The sequence below is a fragment of the Sorex araneus genome, chromosome 6, assembly GCF_027595985.1.
Source record: "Sorex araneus isolate mSorAra2 chromosome 6, mSorAra2.pri, whole genome shotgun sequence".
In the NCBI taxonomy this organism is placed as follows: domain Eukaryota; kingdom Metazoa; phylum Chordata; class Mammalia; order Eulipotyphla; family Soricidae; genus Sorex; species Sorex araneus.
The window spans coordinates 97,403,816-97,420,475 of NC_073307.1; the positions used below are offsets into that span (position 1 = coordinate 97,403,816).

Below are 16,660 nucleotides of genomic sequence, written 5' to 3' on the forward strand. Positions count from 1 at the left end.
TTCCTTCTCATCCCTCCCTCCCTTCCTCCCTCCCCCTTCCTGTGGCAGTGGCTCAGACGAACCCAGACGAACACCTCAGGTTCCTGATGCAGCTCAAATACGTTTTAAAATAAAAGTTTGGGCCGGAGTGATACTACAGTGGGGAGGGCATTTGCCTTGCATGCGGCTAACCTAGGTTCGATCCCCAGCATCCCGTATGGTCCTCTGAGCACTGCCAGGGCTAATTCCTGAATGCAGAGCCAGGAGTAACCCCTGAGCATCACCGGTGTGACCCCCCCAAAAAAACCCCAAAATTAACATCTTGGGGCTAAAATGATACAGTGGGTAGCAATTGTGGCTGACTTGGGTTCAATCCCCAGCATCCCATATGGTCCCGCGAGCACTGCAGGAATGATTCCCGAGCACACAGTCAGAAGTAACCCCTGAGCATCGCTGGGTATGACCCCAAAACCCAAAAAAGTTCATAAAAGGTTGGCACCAGTTGGTTAAAAACAACGCGGAGGGGCTGGAGCAATAGCACAGCGGGGAGGGCATTTGCCTTGCATGTGGCTGACACAGGTTCGATTCCCAGCATCCCACAGGGTCCCACGAGCACCACTAGGAGTAATTCCTGAGTGCAGAGCCAGGAGTAACCCCTGAGCATCGCTGTGTGATCCAAAAGCAAAAAAAAAAAACCAAACAAACACCAAAAAGCTTGCACCCATCTCCCCTGCCCGTCCTCTCTGGGGTAGTGCCTGGTGGGGCTTCTCACTGGCACTCAAACTGCAGCCATTCACGGACACTCCTGGGAGGCAGCGGCCAGGCTGGACAGAAGCCCTGGGGACATCAGGTGCAGGGAAGTGAAGGTACCAGCCTCGGGGCCTGGGGACAGAGACACGCCCCGAGCATCCGGGACGGAGGCCCGAAGCCTGCAGACCAGGCCCCGCGCCCTCACAGCCCTGGCTGCGGCGGGCAGAGCAGGGCGGGCACCGAAATGGGAGGCCTGTGGGCACTTTCAGCTTGAGGAGACGGTCCCCGTCTCTCGGGAGGGGAAACGGGCAGCCGGGGGGTGCTGGGGAGCTTCTGTCCCCAAGACAAGGACTTGACGGAATATGGCTTTATTGGTGACCTGAGGGCACCGGGGACCCCGCCCCAGCAGGGTCAGCCTGCTGCAGGGCCTGCCCCCCCCAGGAAGGCCCAGTTCCTAATCCCAACCAGCTTCCATCTCCCCTCCTGGCGAGACCGGTTCCGAATCCTGACTTCACAGCGAGAATCGGGCTGGTGGGAGTTCCGAGGGCACCGTCACTGTGCCTTGGGGGCCCAGCAGGCTGGCCCAGGCGTCGAGAGGCCACGGGACACCTCGAATTTCCATGAGGACGCACGCTTGGGCAGGGCTGGGTGGCCCCTGGCCCCAAGGTTGGCGGTTGCATGTGGGGTCTGATGGGGCCGCTGGGTGGCGGGGCGCCCGGCCCGCTAGGCCCTCGGTGCTTGAGGTGGCGGCCCGGTCCAGGCCCAGTCCATGCTGCAGCGGCCTGTCACACGTCCAGCTCCTCAGTGCTGGCTTCGCTCCAGCTTCTGGAGGGGGTACAGGTACCACATGACCACCCCTGAAGGGTTGATGGTGACGGTGACGTTGGTGCTATGCTTGAGATTGCTGATGATCTCACCCGTGTAGACGTCCTGGGCCTGCAGAGGCGGCAGGGTGACTCGAGAGGCTGGCCCCAACTCCCCCGACTCCCCACCGCTGCCCCATGGATGCGGGCCGGGGGGTCCAGAGAGAGGGGGCGGCGAGCACGAACCCGCAGCGAGGGGCAGTGCCCGGTGTCCGCCGTACCCAGAGCTCAGTGTGCATAGCCTGCAAGGCCCAGGGCAGTGGGCAGTGGACAGTGCCAGCCCCTGCCCCGGGGGTCTCTGGGAAACGGTGGGGGTGTGAGGACCACCCCAGTCACACGTCCTCTGCTCACACTTACCTCATACACCGTGGAGTTGTTGGAGATCAGCTGGTCCAGGGAGACGCTGTAGTGGTACGGCATGTCCGTCCGGCGGCTGAAGAACACTACGGCGAAGGCCTGGTTCACCAGGGGCCGCAGGAACACCTCTATGTGGTCCGTGTCCTGGGGATGGAAGGTGGTGACTGGCTGGGCTCCTCCCCGCCCCTTCCCAGCTCTCCCTGGAGAGCTGGGTACCCCCCCTTCCCTATCTGGAGTAGGATGGGGCCTGAGCAATAGTCCAGCGGGGAGGGTGTTTGCCTTGCATGCCACCGACCTAGGTTTAACCCCTGGCATCCCATATGGTCCCCCAAGCACCGCCAGGAGTGATTCCTGGGTGCAAAGACAGGAGTTACCCCTGAGCATCATAATTGTGACCCAAAAAGCAAAAAAAATAAATAAATAAAATAAAATCTAAGTCACAGTTTGCTCCCCCGGGGAACAGGGGGAGCCCCTCCCCCCTGAGGTGCATCAGCCAGGCACCCCACGCACAACAGGGACTGGTTTCTTGGCTTCTGTGTAGCCCCAGTCCCCAAACCCTGAACCCCAGGCGCTGGCCTGCTCTGGACCTGCTATTCCCGCCAAGGGGGAAGTGGACAGCTGGGTGGAACCCACAGCCTGGCGCCCCCCCGCCGGCCCCCGCCGTGTTGTCTGCAGAGGGCCCGATGCATCAGTGTCTCCCTTGTCTCCCCCACACCCGTTACCTGGATGATTCTGCGTCCCTGGATGCCTCGGGGGTCCTGATTGATCTTGATCATGAGCACGTTCTGCAGAATGTCCACGCTCTGGGGGCTGATGGTGCGCAGGTCCGTGGACATGAAGAGCGGCGCGGCCAGGATCGTCCACAGGGCCATCTGGGAGCGCGCCTGCTCGAAGCTCAGGCCGAAGTTGCCAATGAGCAGCTGCGGGCAGAGGAGAGGCCGCTGCGACCCTCGGCGACCCTGGCACCCCTGGCAGGGCGGGCGGACCAGCTGGCAGCCGAGGCAGGAGAAGAGGGAAACGGCGGGGAGGGAAGACTGCCAACACCAGGCCCTGGGCTGCAGCCCTCAGGTGAACCGAGTCACTTTCCATCTGAGCCCATTTCAGTCATGTTTCGGGAGTACGGAAGGAAGGTGGGAGCTCGCACAGAGGGACAAGCTCGACCACTGAGCACCGCCTCCCCCCCCCCCCCCGGCACTGCTGTCACCGAGCAGCGGGGGTGGCTGATCACTGGCTCCAGCCGTGTCCGCAGTTTGGAGGATCCAATGGGACCTGCAGCCACAGGCCAACATAGGGGGAGGATGAGGGGCCGGCAGGTAGCGCTGGGCTAAGGCCCTTGCCGTGCCATGCTGCCGACCATGGTTCGGCTCGATGCCCAGCACTCATTTTTGGCCTGGTCCTCTGAGCACTGCCAGGGGTCACTCCTGAGCCTGTCTGGGTATGGCATAAAGTGCCCTCCTCCCCACCAAAAGAAGTAATCTATCTTTCTTTCTTTTCTTTCTCTCTTTCTCTCTCTCTTTCTTTCTTTCTTTCTTTCTTTCTTTCTTTCTTTCTTTCTTTCTTTCTTTCTTTCTTTCTTTCTTTCTTTCTTCTTCCTTCCTTCCTTCCTTTCTTTCTTTCTTTCCTCCCTCCCTCCCTCCCTCCCTTCCTCCCTCCCTCCCTCTTTGGGTCACACCCAGCAATGCTCAGGGGTTACTCCTGGCTCTGCACTCAGGATTACTCCTGGCGGGGCTCAGGGGGCCCTATGGGATGCTGGGAATCGAACCCAGGTCAGCTGCATGCAAGGCAGATGCCCTACCTGCTGTGCTATTGCTCCAGCCCCTTTTATATTTCTTCTATTTTATACTTTTTAAAAAATATTTCTTGCAGTATAGTGGGGGTTTACCTTCCATGTGACTGATGCGGGTTCAAACCCTGAGCACTACCAGGGATAATCCCTGGGAGTAAGGCCTGACCACTGCCGGGGTGACAATGACGAGGACAGGAATGCAGCAAACCAGAGCTGGACAGTCTGTGCTCCTGATGCCAGCCAGCCACCCACTGACCACAGCAGCAGGACTGTGGGACCCTCACCTGAGGCAAAGAGCCATGGGACATGACCAGTTACTGCTCATGTGGGCTGGTGGCATCTTCACTGCCAGTCTCAGCCCCTGTGTTTGTCCCACGGAGGGTCGCCCCCACGGAGCCCACAAAACCACCCTATTCAGGTCGATCCTAGTAAGTCTCATTTTTTTTTTCCTCGTCTTTGTTTTGAGACCACACCTGGCTCTGCACCCAGGAATCTCTCCTGGCAGGCTTGGAGGACCATATGGAGTGAACAGGGATCGAACCCAGGTCAGGCACATGCAAAGCAAAGCAAATACCCTACTCCTTTGCATGATCTGTCTAGCTTCATTATCTGCCAGATGAAAACGGAAGCTCACAAAAATGGAGCCACTGGCCCTGGGCAGCGGCAGAGCTGGGACTAGATCCCCACAGCAGGCCCGTCTTTTCTGGAGCTGCCATGGACCCTGGGTTTTGCAATTATCATCCTTGGGCCACAGGACAGGCCGCTCTCAAGCTGCATGAAAAACAGCACGCGGGTAAGTCACAGGCTCTGAGGGAAGCTGCGGCCCTGCAGGAGGGTGGGGGAGGAAGAGGTGGGGTGGGGAGAACAGCCGAGGGATGATGGAATGACAAGAAAGTGGGCAAGTGGGCAATTCGTGACCCAGCTGAGAAATGATGCTGCTTGCACACAAGAGTCACAGCAGGGGCCGGAGCGATGATAGTACAGCGGGTAGGGCATTTGCCTTGCACGCAGCTGACCTGGGTTCGATTCCCAGCATCCCATAGGGTCCCCCAAGCACCACCAGGAGTAATTCCTGAGTGCAGAGCCAGGAGTAACCCCTGAGCATCGCTGGGTGTGACCCAAAAAGCAAAAAAAAAGAGTCAACCCAGGTTCAGTCTCCGCACCCTGTATGGTCCCCCAGGCCCTGCCAGGAGCGAGCTTTGGGCACCCCTAGGTGTAGCCCTTCCCATAGGAAAGTCACAGCAGATACATCTTGGGTCGCAAGGACCAAGAGAGGTGCGGGATGGAGCTCAGTGGGAAGAGACCCCAAGTTCAATCCTGGGGCCCCAGGCAGCACAGCTAAGGAGCAGACGGCCGACAATAGGGGCCCCCGAGAACTCCGACGGGCAGGGAGGGGCTCTGGGAACCGAACGGAAGAAACAGGCCCAAGCTGCACCCAATGTGGGTCCCCCATGCTGAGTGTCCCAGAGCACAGGGTTGGGGGGGTACAGGCCCGTGACACCTGGCATCCCCTACTCCTACCATGTCTGGGTCGTTCCAGTGCCCGGGGCCGGCCACGGGCTGCAGGATGTCCTGGTGGGCCGTGAACCAGTCCAGGATGGAGAGCACGCTGCTCCACGAGTCCTGAATGTCTCCGTAGTTGCGCCAGAGGTTACAGATGTTGGCCAGCTGTTTGTAGTCCACCTGCAAGCCAGAGCCCACCTGTCACACTGGGCCCCGGGGCCTGCAAAGGGTGCGGGAGGGGGGCGGGGGCGGGGAAGCTCAGAGGATCCAGGCTTTGGGGAGAGAGGCTCAGTTCCGCCCCACAGTGCGCCCCACTGCACCCCACCCCCCGTTCTCTCAGCCAGAGCCCCACTGTCTGGCTGCACAGGAAGCCAGGAGGCTGCACGGGGCGTGGGGGAGCCACGCGCTCACCTTCGGGGGGAGGCCCCCCTCATACGCCGGCCAACTGCAGGAGAAGGCGATGGGGCGGCCGGTGGCGTTCAGGGCAGCCGACATCTTGGGGTACCCTGGAGAAGAACAACCCCTCCTCACACTTCAGGATCAAGGAGGTCCAGGAGGAAATTCGGGGTCTCGGCCAAAACCTCCCTCAAATGTGAGGACACGGAGGCTCCAAAGAGGGTTGCAAGGGCCGGAGCGACCACACAGTGGGGAGGGCATTTGCTTTGCTTGCAGCTGACCCGGGTTCGATCCCCAGCATCCCATAGGTTTCCCCGAGCACTGCCAGGAGTGAGTCCTGAGTACAAAACCAGGAGGAACCCCTGAGCCTTGCCAGATGTGGCCCCCCCCAGCAAAAAAAGGGTTGCCACGGGGCTGGAGCAATAGTATATAGGGTAGGGCGTTTGCCTTGCACGCAGCTGACCAGGGTTCGATTCCCAATATCCCATGTGGTCTCCCGAGCACTGCCAGGAGTAATTCCTGAGTGTAAAACCAGGAGTAAGGGGCCGGAGCGATAGCACAGCGGGTAGGGCGTTTGCCTTGCACGCAGCCGACCCGGGTTCGATCCCCGGCATCCCATATGGTCCCCCAAGCACCGCCAGGAGTAATTCCTGAGTGCAAAGCCAGGAGTAACCCCTGAGCATCACTGGGTGTGACCCAAAAAAAAAGCACAAAAAAAAAAAACCAAAAAAAACCAGGGGCTGGAGAGATAGCACAGCGGGTAGGGCGTTTGCCTTGCACGCGGCCGACCCGGGTTCAAATCCCAGCATCCCATATGGTCCCCTGAGCACGGCCAGGGGTGATTCCTGAGTGCATAGCCAGGAGTAACCCCTGTGCATCGCCAGGTGTGACCCAAAAAAGCAAAAAAAAAAAAAAAATAAAACCAGGAGTAACCCCTGTGCATCGCCAGGTGTGGTCCAAAAAGAAAAAAAAAATACTTCCTGAGTCCCACCCCACGTTGATAGGGGATCTGGGAGACACCCCCCTCTCAGTCACTGGGCAAGGGGAGCCGGGAAACGACCCTCCCAGGGCCAGACAGACAGCCCTGCCGGCCGGCCCTCGTCCACCCTACTGCCCCCTGGTCTCCCCACCCCACTCCAGGCGCACCCTGGGCGCGCTCCTCGGTGGTCGAGTAGCAGCCGTCCAGCTTTAGCATGTCCACCTTCCACTCGGCGAAGGTCTGGGCGTCCTGGACCACCTTGTCGAGCGTGGTGCCTGGGTAACCCATGCAGGTGAAGTTGCCCAGATCCTCATAGATGCCCAGCTTCAGGCCCAGGGAGTGAGCCTGTGTGTGGGGGGGAGGGCAGGGGACACTCAGGCCGGACCCGTGGGGAGCCTGGAGGGGCATGTGACCAGCCCCATTAAACCCGCAACACCCCCCTCCCCCGCCAAGTGGGTCCTACAGGCAAGGGTCCTCGGATATGGCCCTGACCTGCCTGTCACCTGGGTCCTGCCCCTCCGTCCAACACAAACTTCACCCACAGGTCACGTCGGCCTCCAGGCCTTTGCTCTGCCATCCCGGGGGCATGAGAGGCCAGCGCTCTGCTATCACCTCGAGAACTGCCTCCTGGCCGGGCTTGTGCCTGGCATGCAGTTGTTCTCGGTTCAATTTCTGCCAGGCACCACCTGGATGGCGCGGGTGGTCGCCACCACTGCTGGGCCTAGTCAGAGCTGAGCACTGCCGGGAGTGCCCGGGGGGGGGGGGCCTCTGAGCACTGCTTGGAAGCCAGAAAAACAAGCAAACAAAACTGCCTCTGAGGCTGGGGCAATCACACAGTGGGGAGGGCGTTTGCCTTGCATGCGGTCGACCCGGGTTCGATTCCCAGCATCCCATAGGGTCCCCTGAGCATCGCCAGGAGTAATTCCTGAGCGCAGAGCCAGGAGTGACCCCTGTGCATCGTCAGGTGTGACCCGAAAAAGAAAAAAAAAAGAAAAGAACCCCCAGCCCTTTTATGCACCCAAACTAATAAATTCATCTATTTTTCCTCCTGTCAGGCTGAGCTTCCCAGGGTGGAAGGATGGGCCAGGCCCCGGGATGGAGTGGGCCCCGGGGCTCACGTAGTCAGCCAGGAAGGCAATGCCGTTGGGGAAACGCTTCTGATCGGGTACGAGGCGGCCTGTGGAATCGCGCCCGCCGATCCAGCAGTCGTCAATGTTGAGGTACACGTAGCCCAGGTCCCGCCATCCATCTTGTGCCAGCCGGTCAGCCATCTCCATGAAGAGCCGCTCGCTGGCCATGGGGAGGGAGGGAGGGGCAGCTCAGTGGACAAGGCCCTCACTCTGTCTCTTCCCCCGCCCCGGCCTCATTGTGCCCAAGCTGTGCAGACACCTCCGACGTTCAAAAGGTGAATCTGAGTTTATTCTCAGCAAAGGTGAAGACACCAGGGCTAGGTCATGGGGCCAGTGGGGGGCCACCTTGCCAGGGATCTCCTCTAGATGACCTCGGGGGCTGGGTCCAACACAAAGCCTCAGGGTTAGCTCCCAGCAGCCAGGGCCTAAGGCAGCACCAGGTGATCTCAGAAGTCCCCTCAGGCGGCAGGTGGTCCTTGGAGCAGAGGCGGGAAGCCTGGGGGGCTGCCCTCGGCTTACTCCTGGCTCTGCCCTCAGGGATCACTCCTGGCAGAGCTCAGGGGACCATAGGAGAGGCCCATGCTAGAACCCCCAGTTGGCTGCCTGCAAGGCAAACGCCCTCCCCACAGTCCTGGCACCCTGGCCTGCTGCCCTTTTTTCTGATCCCCTCGTCCCACTCCCCTGGCAGGCCTGGTATGTGCTGTCCTCACCTGATGCAGTTCTTGGGGTCCTTATCACAGTCTGTGTTGCAGCGGAAACGCTCCCAGGCCAGCCAGCCCATGGGCGGCCGCCTCAGCAGCCCATTCTCCAGCGTCTGCACCTGGGCCAGCAGGGTCAGCAGGAGCACTGCGAAGCGGGCGGGGGGGGGCGCGACTGTGTGGGCCTTCATGGCCCCCCCACCCCCATCCATAAGCACCACACGGGGAACCAGATCCCTGGGCTAGAGACAGAATCTGGCTTTTCTCCCACTCCCAACTTCCGGTGCCCGTGGAAAAAAAGGAGTGGGACCTGGGGGGGCCACTTGATGTGGCCACAGCAGTGTGGGAACTTGCAATAATGATGTCTGAGATGAAATCCTTCCCATACCCTGCCCAGCTCTCCCTGTCCTGCTCAGATAGAACCCGGCACTGTGGGGTACAGGACCTTGGGGTCTTCACCCAGGCTCTCTGCTGGGGCTCAGACCAGCACCTCTCCCAACCCCCAAGAGGCCTCGGAAGGGTTTAAGCCATCAGCAGGCTGGAATCCTGCCTTTCCTGCGGGAGCACTTTCCCTGTGAGATGGAATTGACGGAATTCCTGCGGGGGACTTTATGTGACTGTCACAGAAGATGCGGTCTCTGTATTTTGGGGTCTGGAGGGGGAGGGAGAGGTTCCTGTGGGGGAAACTGATTCCTAGGTGGTGTCATTTCCTTCTCCTTCCCCGGTCTAATTCCAAGAACAGAGCAAGAGGAACCAGCCCCGAGGGTGTCCCACCCCTGGGTGTCCCGTCCCCGCGGGGCCCGGCAGGTACCTCTCTTCAGCAGCATTGCTCTGGACCCCGCGGCTCAGCACCTGATCTGCTCCGCTTTGGACACTTGAAAGTGTTGAACTTTGGAAGCTAAAACAGTTAAAAAAGCACGAGGTGGGGTGTCACCATCGCCGGCTGCCCTTCCCGGGGCGTGGAGCGCACGGGGCCGCCCCACCGCCACCCGCCTCCCCCAGCCGCCACTTCCCGTTTACTAATCCTTTCTGGCTTAAGGAATATTCAACCAGGAGCCGTTGTCCCGCATATCTCTGCAGGGTCGGGAGCCCCAGCACCCATGGGCGGCCCTGCACCCCGCCGGGGGGTGGGGGGGGCCAGGTAGCGACCAGCTGGGAGAGCCCAGGGAGTGGGCCGGGGCCGGGTTCCCGGCTCCCACGGGGCCTGGCTCTGTCGGCACGGGGACCTTCCCCTCCGTTCCCGGGAACCCCCCCCACCCAGCCCGCGACTCTTACCGCTCGGAACCGCCGCCCGTTCCAGCGTCGGGGGCCCACAGTCCGCGCGCTGGGCAATCGCAAGGTTCGACCTACCGTTCTGGGGGGCGGGGCCCGGCGACAGCCCGCCCCTGCCCGCGAGCCTATCAGAACGTCCACAACAAAGCCCCGCCCCCGCCCCGCTCCGGGCCCCGCCCACTTCGCCAGGGCGCGCTTGCCGAGGCGGGGCCGCGCGCGCTGGCTCTGGGGGACCCTGAGCGCGGCGCTCCCCGAAGGGGCTTCGGCCTGGCCCCTCCGCGGGGTTCGGCCTCTCACGGTGGCGTGAATTCCGGCGGAGGCCCTGGGTTGGGAAGAAATGAGCCGAGGCCCCGAAGTAGTAAGCTGCTGGGGAGAAACGGGCGCGGGAGAAGAAGGGGCGCCCCCTGCCCCCGCCGGGCACCCCCGCCGCTCTCTGTCCCTCCCGCCCCTCTCTCCTTAGTCGAATATTGATGGAGTCTCTGGGAACTTCAGTGCTCTCACCTTTTCTTGCATGGCCGCAGCTTCTCGAGCATCCCTGGGCCCGGACCCAGCCCCTGCCCCCTCCTTGGCGTAGGGGAATGGCAAGATTTCCTCCAGGGGTCCCAGCTTGGGGCTGCTGCACCCGCCCTGCACTCTCCCTTCCCCCCTACCCCCAGCCTGTTGGGGAAAAGCAAGCAAGGGGGCTTCCGTGTGTATCGTGCGTTCATAGAGCTTTCAAACTTCTCGCGGGTGCCCCCAGCACCCCCACCACCCACCAATGTGCCAAGCAGATGGGGAAACCCTAGCCCAGGCCACACCTCCGTGGACCCCTGGGGTGGCTGTTCATCCTGCCTGTAGTCAGAATTCTTCGTGGGGTCTGACCCAATCCCTTTCTGCTCCCTCCCCACCTCACCCTTCCACCCTCCACCCCTTTCAGTCTTGTGCCTCTGGGCCTTTGCACATGCCTCCTGTCCTCCCTGCTGGAATGCTCATCCTTCAGGTTTTGGCAGAACTGATAACCTCAAGTGCCTTCCAGGTTTCCTTTGGTTGTTGGGTTGGTTTGGGGGCCACACCCAGCTGTGCTCAGTTCCTGGTGAGGTTCAAGGAGACCGTATGTGGTGCTGGGATGAACCTGGGGCCCCTGGGCAGGGCAAGCGTCCTCCCCACTGAGTTCTCTCTCTCTCTGGCCCAGTTCTTTCCTTTTTTTCCTTTTTGCAAGTGTCCCTCCTCAGGGAAGCCTCCTGACCCTTTACCTGCAGGCAGTTCCCCACCCCACCCCCCAACCCATGACCTGGTGGTTCCTTCAACAGCTGGAGGGGCTTCCAGAAGGAATGGACTAAGTTTGAGACCCGGTCCTTAAGCGGGGAAACAGGAATTTGGGGACGGTTAGTGCCATGGAGAAAGTGGGTGTCCTGGATGAGCCAGAGACCCCTGCGAGCCTGGGGCCTGTGGGGATGGGAAGGTGCCCAGCGGCCCGGCCACCCAGCGGTCAGGTGAGCTGCAAGGGCTCTGCTGGCTGCAGGCTCTGCGAGCTTTGAGGGGGACACCAGTTGGGTCCTGAGCTGGCTTGGGGGGTTCCAGCGACCAGCCGCAGCGGAACCAGACCAAAGTGGGGGGCCACGGTGGACTGGCAGGCCCCTGGCGGGCAGGAGCGGAAACCGGTCGTCCCAGAGCGGGGCTGGGGGGTCTTATCGCGCGGCTGGGCAGCGCGGTGGCCCGCCCAGAGGAGGCGCCCGGAGCCGCCCCGGGTTTGGCTCCGCCGGAGAAGTGGGCCGGCCGGGCGGGGAGCGGGGCGCCGGAGGGTCGATCCGGAGGCCGCGGGGTTCTCGGGCCGCCGGCCCTGGGTTCGAGGCTGCCCGCGCCTGCCCAGTTCTGGGGGCCAGAAGCGTGCCGGCTTCTTCTCGGGCCTCAGTTTCCCGCCCGCGAGGATCCAGGGGGAGGTTTCAGGGACCCGAGGCCTGGTGAGTCCCGGGCGGGGAGCGGCCTGGGGGCTCTCGCGGCGGGGTCCTGGGCAGCGGCCGGCCGAGCAGCGCGTGGGGGGTGGGGGGAGGGTCCGGAGCCGGGATTGCCCCGCGGGCCGCGCGCGCGCGGAGGTGAGAGCCGCCCGGCGGGCTCCGGGAGAAGGCGGCTCCGGGAGGGCGTGGCCGGCGGGGACGTGGCAGCTTCGTTGCCAGCACCGGGAAACCGAGGCTGCAGCGAGCGGGGGTCCGCCGCGGGGCCTTCCAGCTCGGGCCAGCCCCGCTCCTTCTCCCCGCCCCCCGCCCCTGCAACAAAAGAATTCGGGAACAGCCGGGGCAGCAGCCTCGCACCCGGGGCTGGCGGAGACTGGCGCAAACGCCCGTGATTCCCCCTTCCTCTCAGCCGCCGCCGCCTCCTTCTTGACCCCCCCACCCGGCCTAGAACGGCCCCTACATTTATCATAAAGTTTGCTCCCCGGGTGTCTCCTTTCCAGAACGCTGGCTCGGTGCAGCAGCGGGGTCACGGTTTGGCCCACCGGGAAGTTTCAGGTGATACAATAGAAACTTGCTGAGCTGGGAGATAGTACACTTATCAACACCCCCTCCCCCCCGCACCCCCTATGCTGCGGGGCGGGGGGGGGGGCATTCCTGAACCAGGAGTAACCCCTGAGCATCACCGGCTGTGGCCTCAGACCAATCAAACGCTTCCTGAGCCCTGCAGGAGGCAGGATATTTGGGGTCATAACAGAAGCCATAAACTGTAAGGAGCTGCAAGCCTCTGTGTGTGTGTGTGTGTGTGTGTGTGTGTGTGTGTGTATCCCGATGCCTGCAATTGCTCATGAACAGCTCTCCTGGGTGGGCCTTGGTGGGGGCCCTCAGTGCTCAGAAGGCGGGAGGAGGTGGTTTCAGTGGCTGAGGGGCATCCTGATCACTGAGGGGGCTTGGCGTCTGTTTTGCAGGTGCCGGGGCCCTGCGCTCCCAGGCCTGAGCTGAGCATCCGGACCAGAGAGGCCCAAGCCCAGTGAGGTCTGCTGGTAAGTGGGTCACTGCTCAGTTTTGTCCCCAGGGATGTGGGAGAATCGGGAAGCCAGGCTCTTCTTCCTGCCTGGGTGACCTGGGCCTCGGGGGTTCCTAAGTCAGGACCCTCGGATCAGGTGCCACTTTGGGGCTTCATGAAGAGGAAGGTGACAGAATTACAGCCATCACCCCCAGTCTCCCCTGCAGGCTACAGGCTCTCACACAGATGACAGGGTAGCTGCAGGTGACAGCTATAGCCCCGGAGGGCCTCAGGGCAGGAGCTGAGGGGGCCTCTGATTAGGGAATGAGCTAAATTCACAGATTTTATATCATGGGAGGGGGAGCTGGGGTCTATTTTAGTTCTTCTGGCCCCCTTTTTTTTTAATTTTTAAAAAAGTGGTTGAGGGCCTGAGGCCTAGTCCAGGGATCATGATGCTTGCCCTGCATGGGGCTCGTGCAGGGTAAATCCCAGCACTAAGTGTGGTTCCCCGAGCACTGTCAGGAGTGGCTCATTGAGCACAGAGCCAGGAGTAAGCCCTGAGCACTGCTGAATGTGACCCCAAAACAAAAACAGAAAACAAAGGTACTTTGGATTGGTGAATTGGAGATCTAGTACCCAGGGTTAGACGTCTGCACCCACAACCCTGGTATGAATCCCCACCCGAAATGTGGTTCCCCAAGCACTCCCAGGAGTGACCCCTGAGCACCACGGGGTGTGTCCCAAACAACCCCTCATCCTGGAAGAAATGTGGTTCAGTACCCAGCCACCCCTCCCCAGTCTGACAGTCACAGCCTTTCTCTGCACCCTGAGGCCGGTTCTCGAAACCGGCCCCTCTGGGAGGGCGGCAGGCCAGCCCGTCCCCACAGGGAGATAGAGACCAGAGGACACTAGGCAGGGGTTCAGGCCCCCTCCAGACCCAGCAGGCCTCCCCCAATACCCGCCTCTGCCTCTCCCTCCTCCCAGCAGTACTCCTCCCTCTTTTTCTCCCCCTCCTAGCAGTCCTCCCCATCCCCTCTCCCTCCTCCCAGAAGTCCTCCCCCGCAACTGCCTCTCCCTGCTCCCAGCAGTCTTCCCCCTGACCGCTTCTCCTTCCTCCCACTAATCCTCCCCTGACCATCTCTCCCTCCTCCCACGAGTCCTCCCCCTGACTGCCTCTCCCTCCTCCCACTAATCCTCCCCTGACCATCTCTCCCTCCTCCCATTAGTCCTCCTCCCCCTGGGACCGCCTCTCCCTCCTCCCAGCACTCCTCCCCCCTGACCACCTCTCCCCTCTCCCAGTTCTAGGGGAGCCATGAAGCTGAACGAGAGAAGTGTGACCCACTATGCACTGAGCGACTCCCCAGCTGACCACACGGGTTTCTTGCGCACCTGGGGGGGACCCGGGACTCCCTCCACCCCCAGTGGCACTGGCCGGAGGTGCTGGTTTGTCCTCAAGGGCAACCTGCTCTTCTCCTTCGAGAGTCCGGACAGCCGCACCCCGCTGGGCCTGGTGGTGCTGGAGGGCTGCACGGTGGAGCTGGCCGAGGCCCCGGTGCCCGAGGAGTTCGCCTTCGCCATCCGCTTCAACGCCCCCGGGGTGCGCCCGCATGTGCTGGCGGCGGATGGGCTGGCGGCGCAGGAGGCCTGGCTGAAGGTGCTGTCCAGGGCCAACTTCGGCTACATGCGCCTGGTAGTGCGGGAGCTGGAGAGCCAGCTGCGCGAGGCCCGCCACAGCCTGGCGTGCCACCGGCGCGCCTCCTGGAAAGCTGCCAGCTCCCGCTGCAGACCCCAGACTCCTGACGGCTGCTCGCAGGCCTTGGAGAACGGCCACTCCCTCTCCAGGGACTGCAGCCCTCTGGGCTTGGTCGGGGAGGGGGGCAGCAGGTCCGTGGGGCGGGGCATGGTGGAGTGGGAGCCGCAGGGCCCCGCCAGTCTCCTCCTTGGCAGGGGACAGAGCCCTGTGTCCCCCGAGACCTCCTGCTTCTCCACCCTGCACGACTGGTACGGCCAGGAGATCTTGGCACTGAGGCGCGGGTGGCTGCAGAGGGCGCAGGGCCAGCAGTCACAATGTGACGAGCAGGAGAGTCCCTGAGCCAGGCCCTTCGGGTTTGTCCTGCTGGCCAGGACACCCGGCCTGGCCCACGCCCGCCCTCGCGATTTTACACGTTTATGTTTACTCATTCCTGAAGTTGCTGTTTCTTAAGGGGACGTTTCCCCACTGCTTTCCAGCCTTCTCCTGCTCCCCGTCCTGGAGAGGCCCGAGGAATCTACACCTCCCAGCCCTTCCCCAAGGCCCAGAGAGCACATGTCATAGCTCAGCTGTCAGTGCAGGAAATCCATGTCTGATGGTGCTGGCCCACCTGTTACTTAGGGGCAAGAAGTGCCTGTCACGCCCTGCCCTTTTTCGATGTTCCAGTGTCAAGAGTTGTGTGCATTCAAGAACCAGAAGTTGGGGGCTGGAGCGATAGCACAGCGGGGAGGGCGTTTACCTTGCATGCGGCCGATCCGGGTTCGATTCCCAGCATGCCATGTGGTCCTCGGAGCACAGCCCGGGGTTATTCCTGAGTGCAGAGCAAGGAGTAACCCCTGTGCATCGCCAGGTGTGATCCAACAAGCCAAAAAAAAAAAAAAAAAAAAGGACCAGAAGTTGTCTGCAGCCCTGCAGCCTAGTTTAAGAGACCAGATTTCCCAAGACCTTGCTCCCACCAATGGTGGGAAGGTGGGGGTGTGGGCCCCCTGTTGTGCAACTGGGGTGGGGCCCTTTGGAGGAAGAGGGCCTTCAGACAACAAAGAGTTTTGTTCTGCTTCAAAGTGCCGGGGGCCCTGGCTGTCCATCAACAGGACATCCCCCCCAGCGGTGCTAGTTGCTGCGGTAACGGCAGAAACCTTCCTGTACTCTGCCCTCTGTCCTTGGCAGCCAACTCCTGGAGTGCCAAAGAGACAGCCAAAGATAAGCTTTATTACTTGGTTTCTTCCCAGTCTTGGGCATTTGGAAGAGCTCTGGGCACCGGATCCCTAGAACCCCGGTAATAAACTTCTCACCGGGGCCCCCAAGGAGGTATTTCTGGTCCTGTCCACCGCTGGCAGAATTTCCAGCCCTGCTGCCACCCTTCTGTGTATATGCCAAAACTCTTTCTGAGCTATTCAGCAGCAAGAGGACAACTATGTTCTTTCCTGAATGTTCTGGGAGGCAAAGTAGCTGGGCTGACGGGGCCAGGAAGTGGCTGGATGAAGATGCAGAGCCCGGCACAGACCAAGTCCTGTCCCCCATGTCCACAATCTGCCCTGTCTTAGCCCCTCTCTCCCTTATGGGGCTCTCTGGGTGCTGTGACCAAGGCCCAACCAGTTCCAGTGGCTTCAGTTGGGAACCTCAAGTCCAGGAAGCTGAGCCGCTGCCCAGGGTCCAGGGCTCCTTCCTGCTCCCCAGAAGAGGGCTGTCCGGCTCCACAGCACCTGTCATACACGCAGACACTACAGGCTCTTTGATCTTGTTCTTTTTTATATATGAATAAAAACTTGATTTTATTATTCATTTTTGGTTTGTTTATATCAGCAATCACCGGGACAGTGGCTCTGAAAGGAAGCCACAATACCTTGCACCCGTTGACAGGGGACCCCGATACCCTGTATGGTCCTCCAAGCTCACCAGGAATAATCCTTGAACGCAAAGTCAGGAAAAAAACCTGAGCAATGCCGCGTATGGGTCAAAAACAAACAAACAAACAAAAAAAGGTCCAATCTCCACCCTTTTCAGACACATCTTTATGGATAACACGCACCTTGTCATGGATATGAAATTTCGAACCATTTACGTATTGGGGGTTGGAGAAATTCAGAATAAATTTGGCCGCTACCTTAAAAGGATTAGAAACAAAAATACAGCTGTCAGGTTCGCTTAATGTGATGTTTTAAAATTTCAACAACCATCTACTGTACTGCGGGAGGCATAAGGGCAGGTACCCGAGGTCACAGGCGACTGCAGCAGCCATCATGGCCGGGGAGGCGGGGCCCGC

The 16,660-nt window shown here is 61.0% G+C and overlaps 2 protein-coding genes across 3 annotated transcripts; one reads left to right on the forward strand and one right to left on the reverse strand.

Moving 5' to 3' along the window:
• Positions 1-1,081: 1,081 nt before the first annotated feature.
• On the reverse strand, positions 1,082-9,815 carry NAGA (alpha-N-acetylgalactosaminidase). The gene is made up of 10 exons (XM_004610731.2): positions 9,717-9,815; positions 9,253-9,339; positions 8,454-8,589; positions 7,732-7,903; positions 6,781-6,958; positions 5,650-5,744; positions 5,257-5,418; positions 2,672-2,869; positions 1,950-2,093; positions 1,082-1,665 (listed from the first exon to the last, which is right to left on the reverse strand). The coding sequence occupies exons 2-10, from the start codon at positions 9,266-9,268 to the stop codon at positions 1,531-1,533; spliced, it is 1,236 nt and encodes a 411-aa protein (XP_004610788.1). The 5' UTR covers positions 9,269-9,339; positions 9,717-9,815; the 3' UTR covers positions 1,082-1,530.
• A 94-nt stretch (positions 9,816-9,909) lies between these two features.
• On the forward strand, positions 9,910-16,173 carry PHETA2 (PH domain containing endocytic trafficking adaptor 2). Of its 2 annotated transcripts, none has more exons than XM_055142381.1 (3): positions 9,910-10,071; positions 12,610-12,684; positions 13,947-16,173. In XM_055142381.1, the coding sequence occupies exon 3, from the start codon at positions 13,960-13,962 to the stop codon at positions 14,737-14,739; it is 780 nt and encodes a 259-aa protein (XP_054998356.1). In that variant the 5' UTR covers positions 9,910-10,071; positions 12,610-12,684; positions 13,947-13,959; the 3' UTR covers positions 14,740-16,173. The 2 variants fall into 2 exon arrangements, with proteins under 2 accessions (XP_054998356.1, XP_054998357.1); XM_055142382.1 differs by lacking the exon at positions 9,910-10,071 and adding an exon at positions 11,142-11,653.
• The last annotated feature ends 487 nt before the right edge of the window (positions 16,174-16,660 follow it).

Excerpts from the sequence above, each read along its gene's own strand:
- PHETA2 (XM_055142381.1), top strand. The coding sequence starts at position 13,960 with ATGAAGCTGAACGAGAGAAGTGTGACCCACTATGCACTGAGCGACTCC.
- NAGA (XM_004610731.2), bottom strand. Across the intron at positions 7,904-8,453 it reads GACCCCAAGAACTGCATCAG|CGAGCGGCTCTTCATGGAGA; the intron begins GTGAGGACAGCA and ends CCCCATGGCCAG. Across the intron at positions 6,959-7,731 it reads TTGCCTTCCTGGCTGACTAC|GCTCACTCCCTGGGCCTGAA; the intron begins GTGAGCCCCGGG and ends CCCCACACACAG.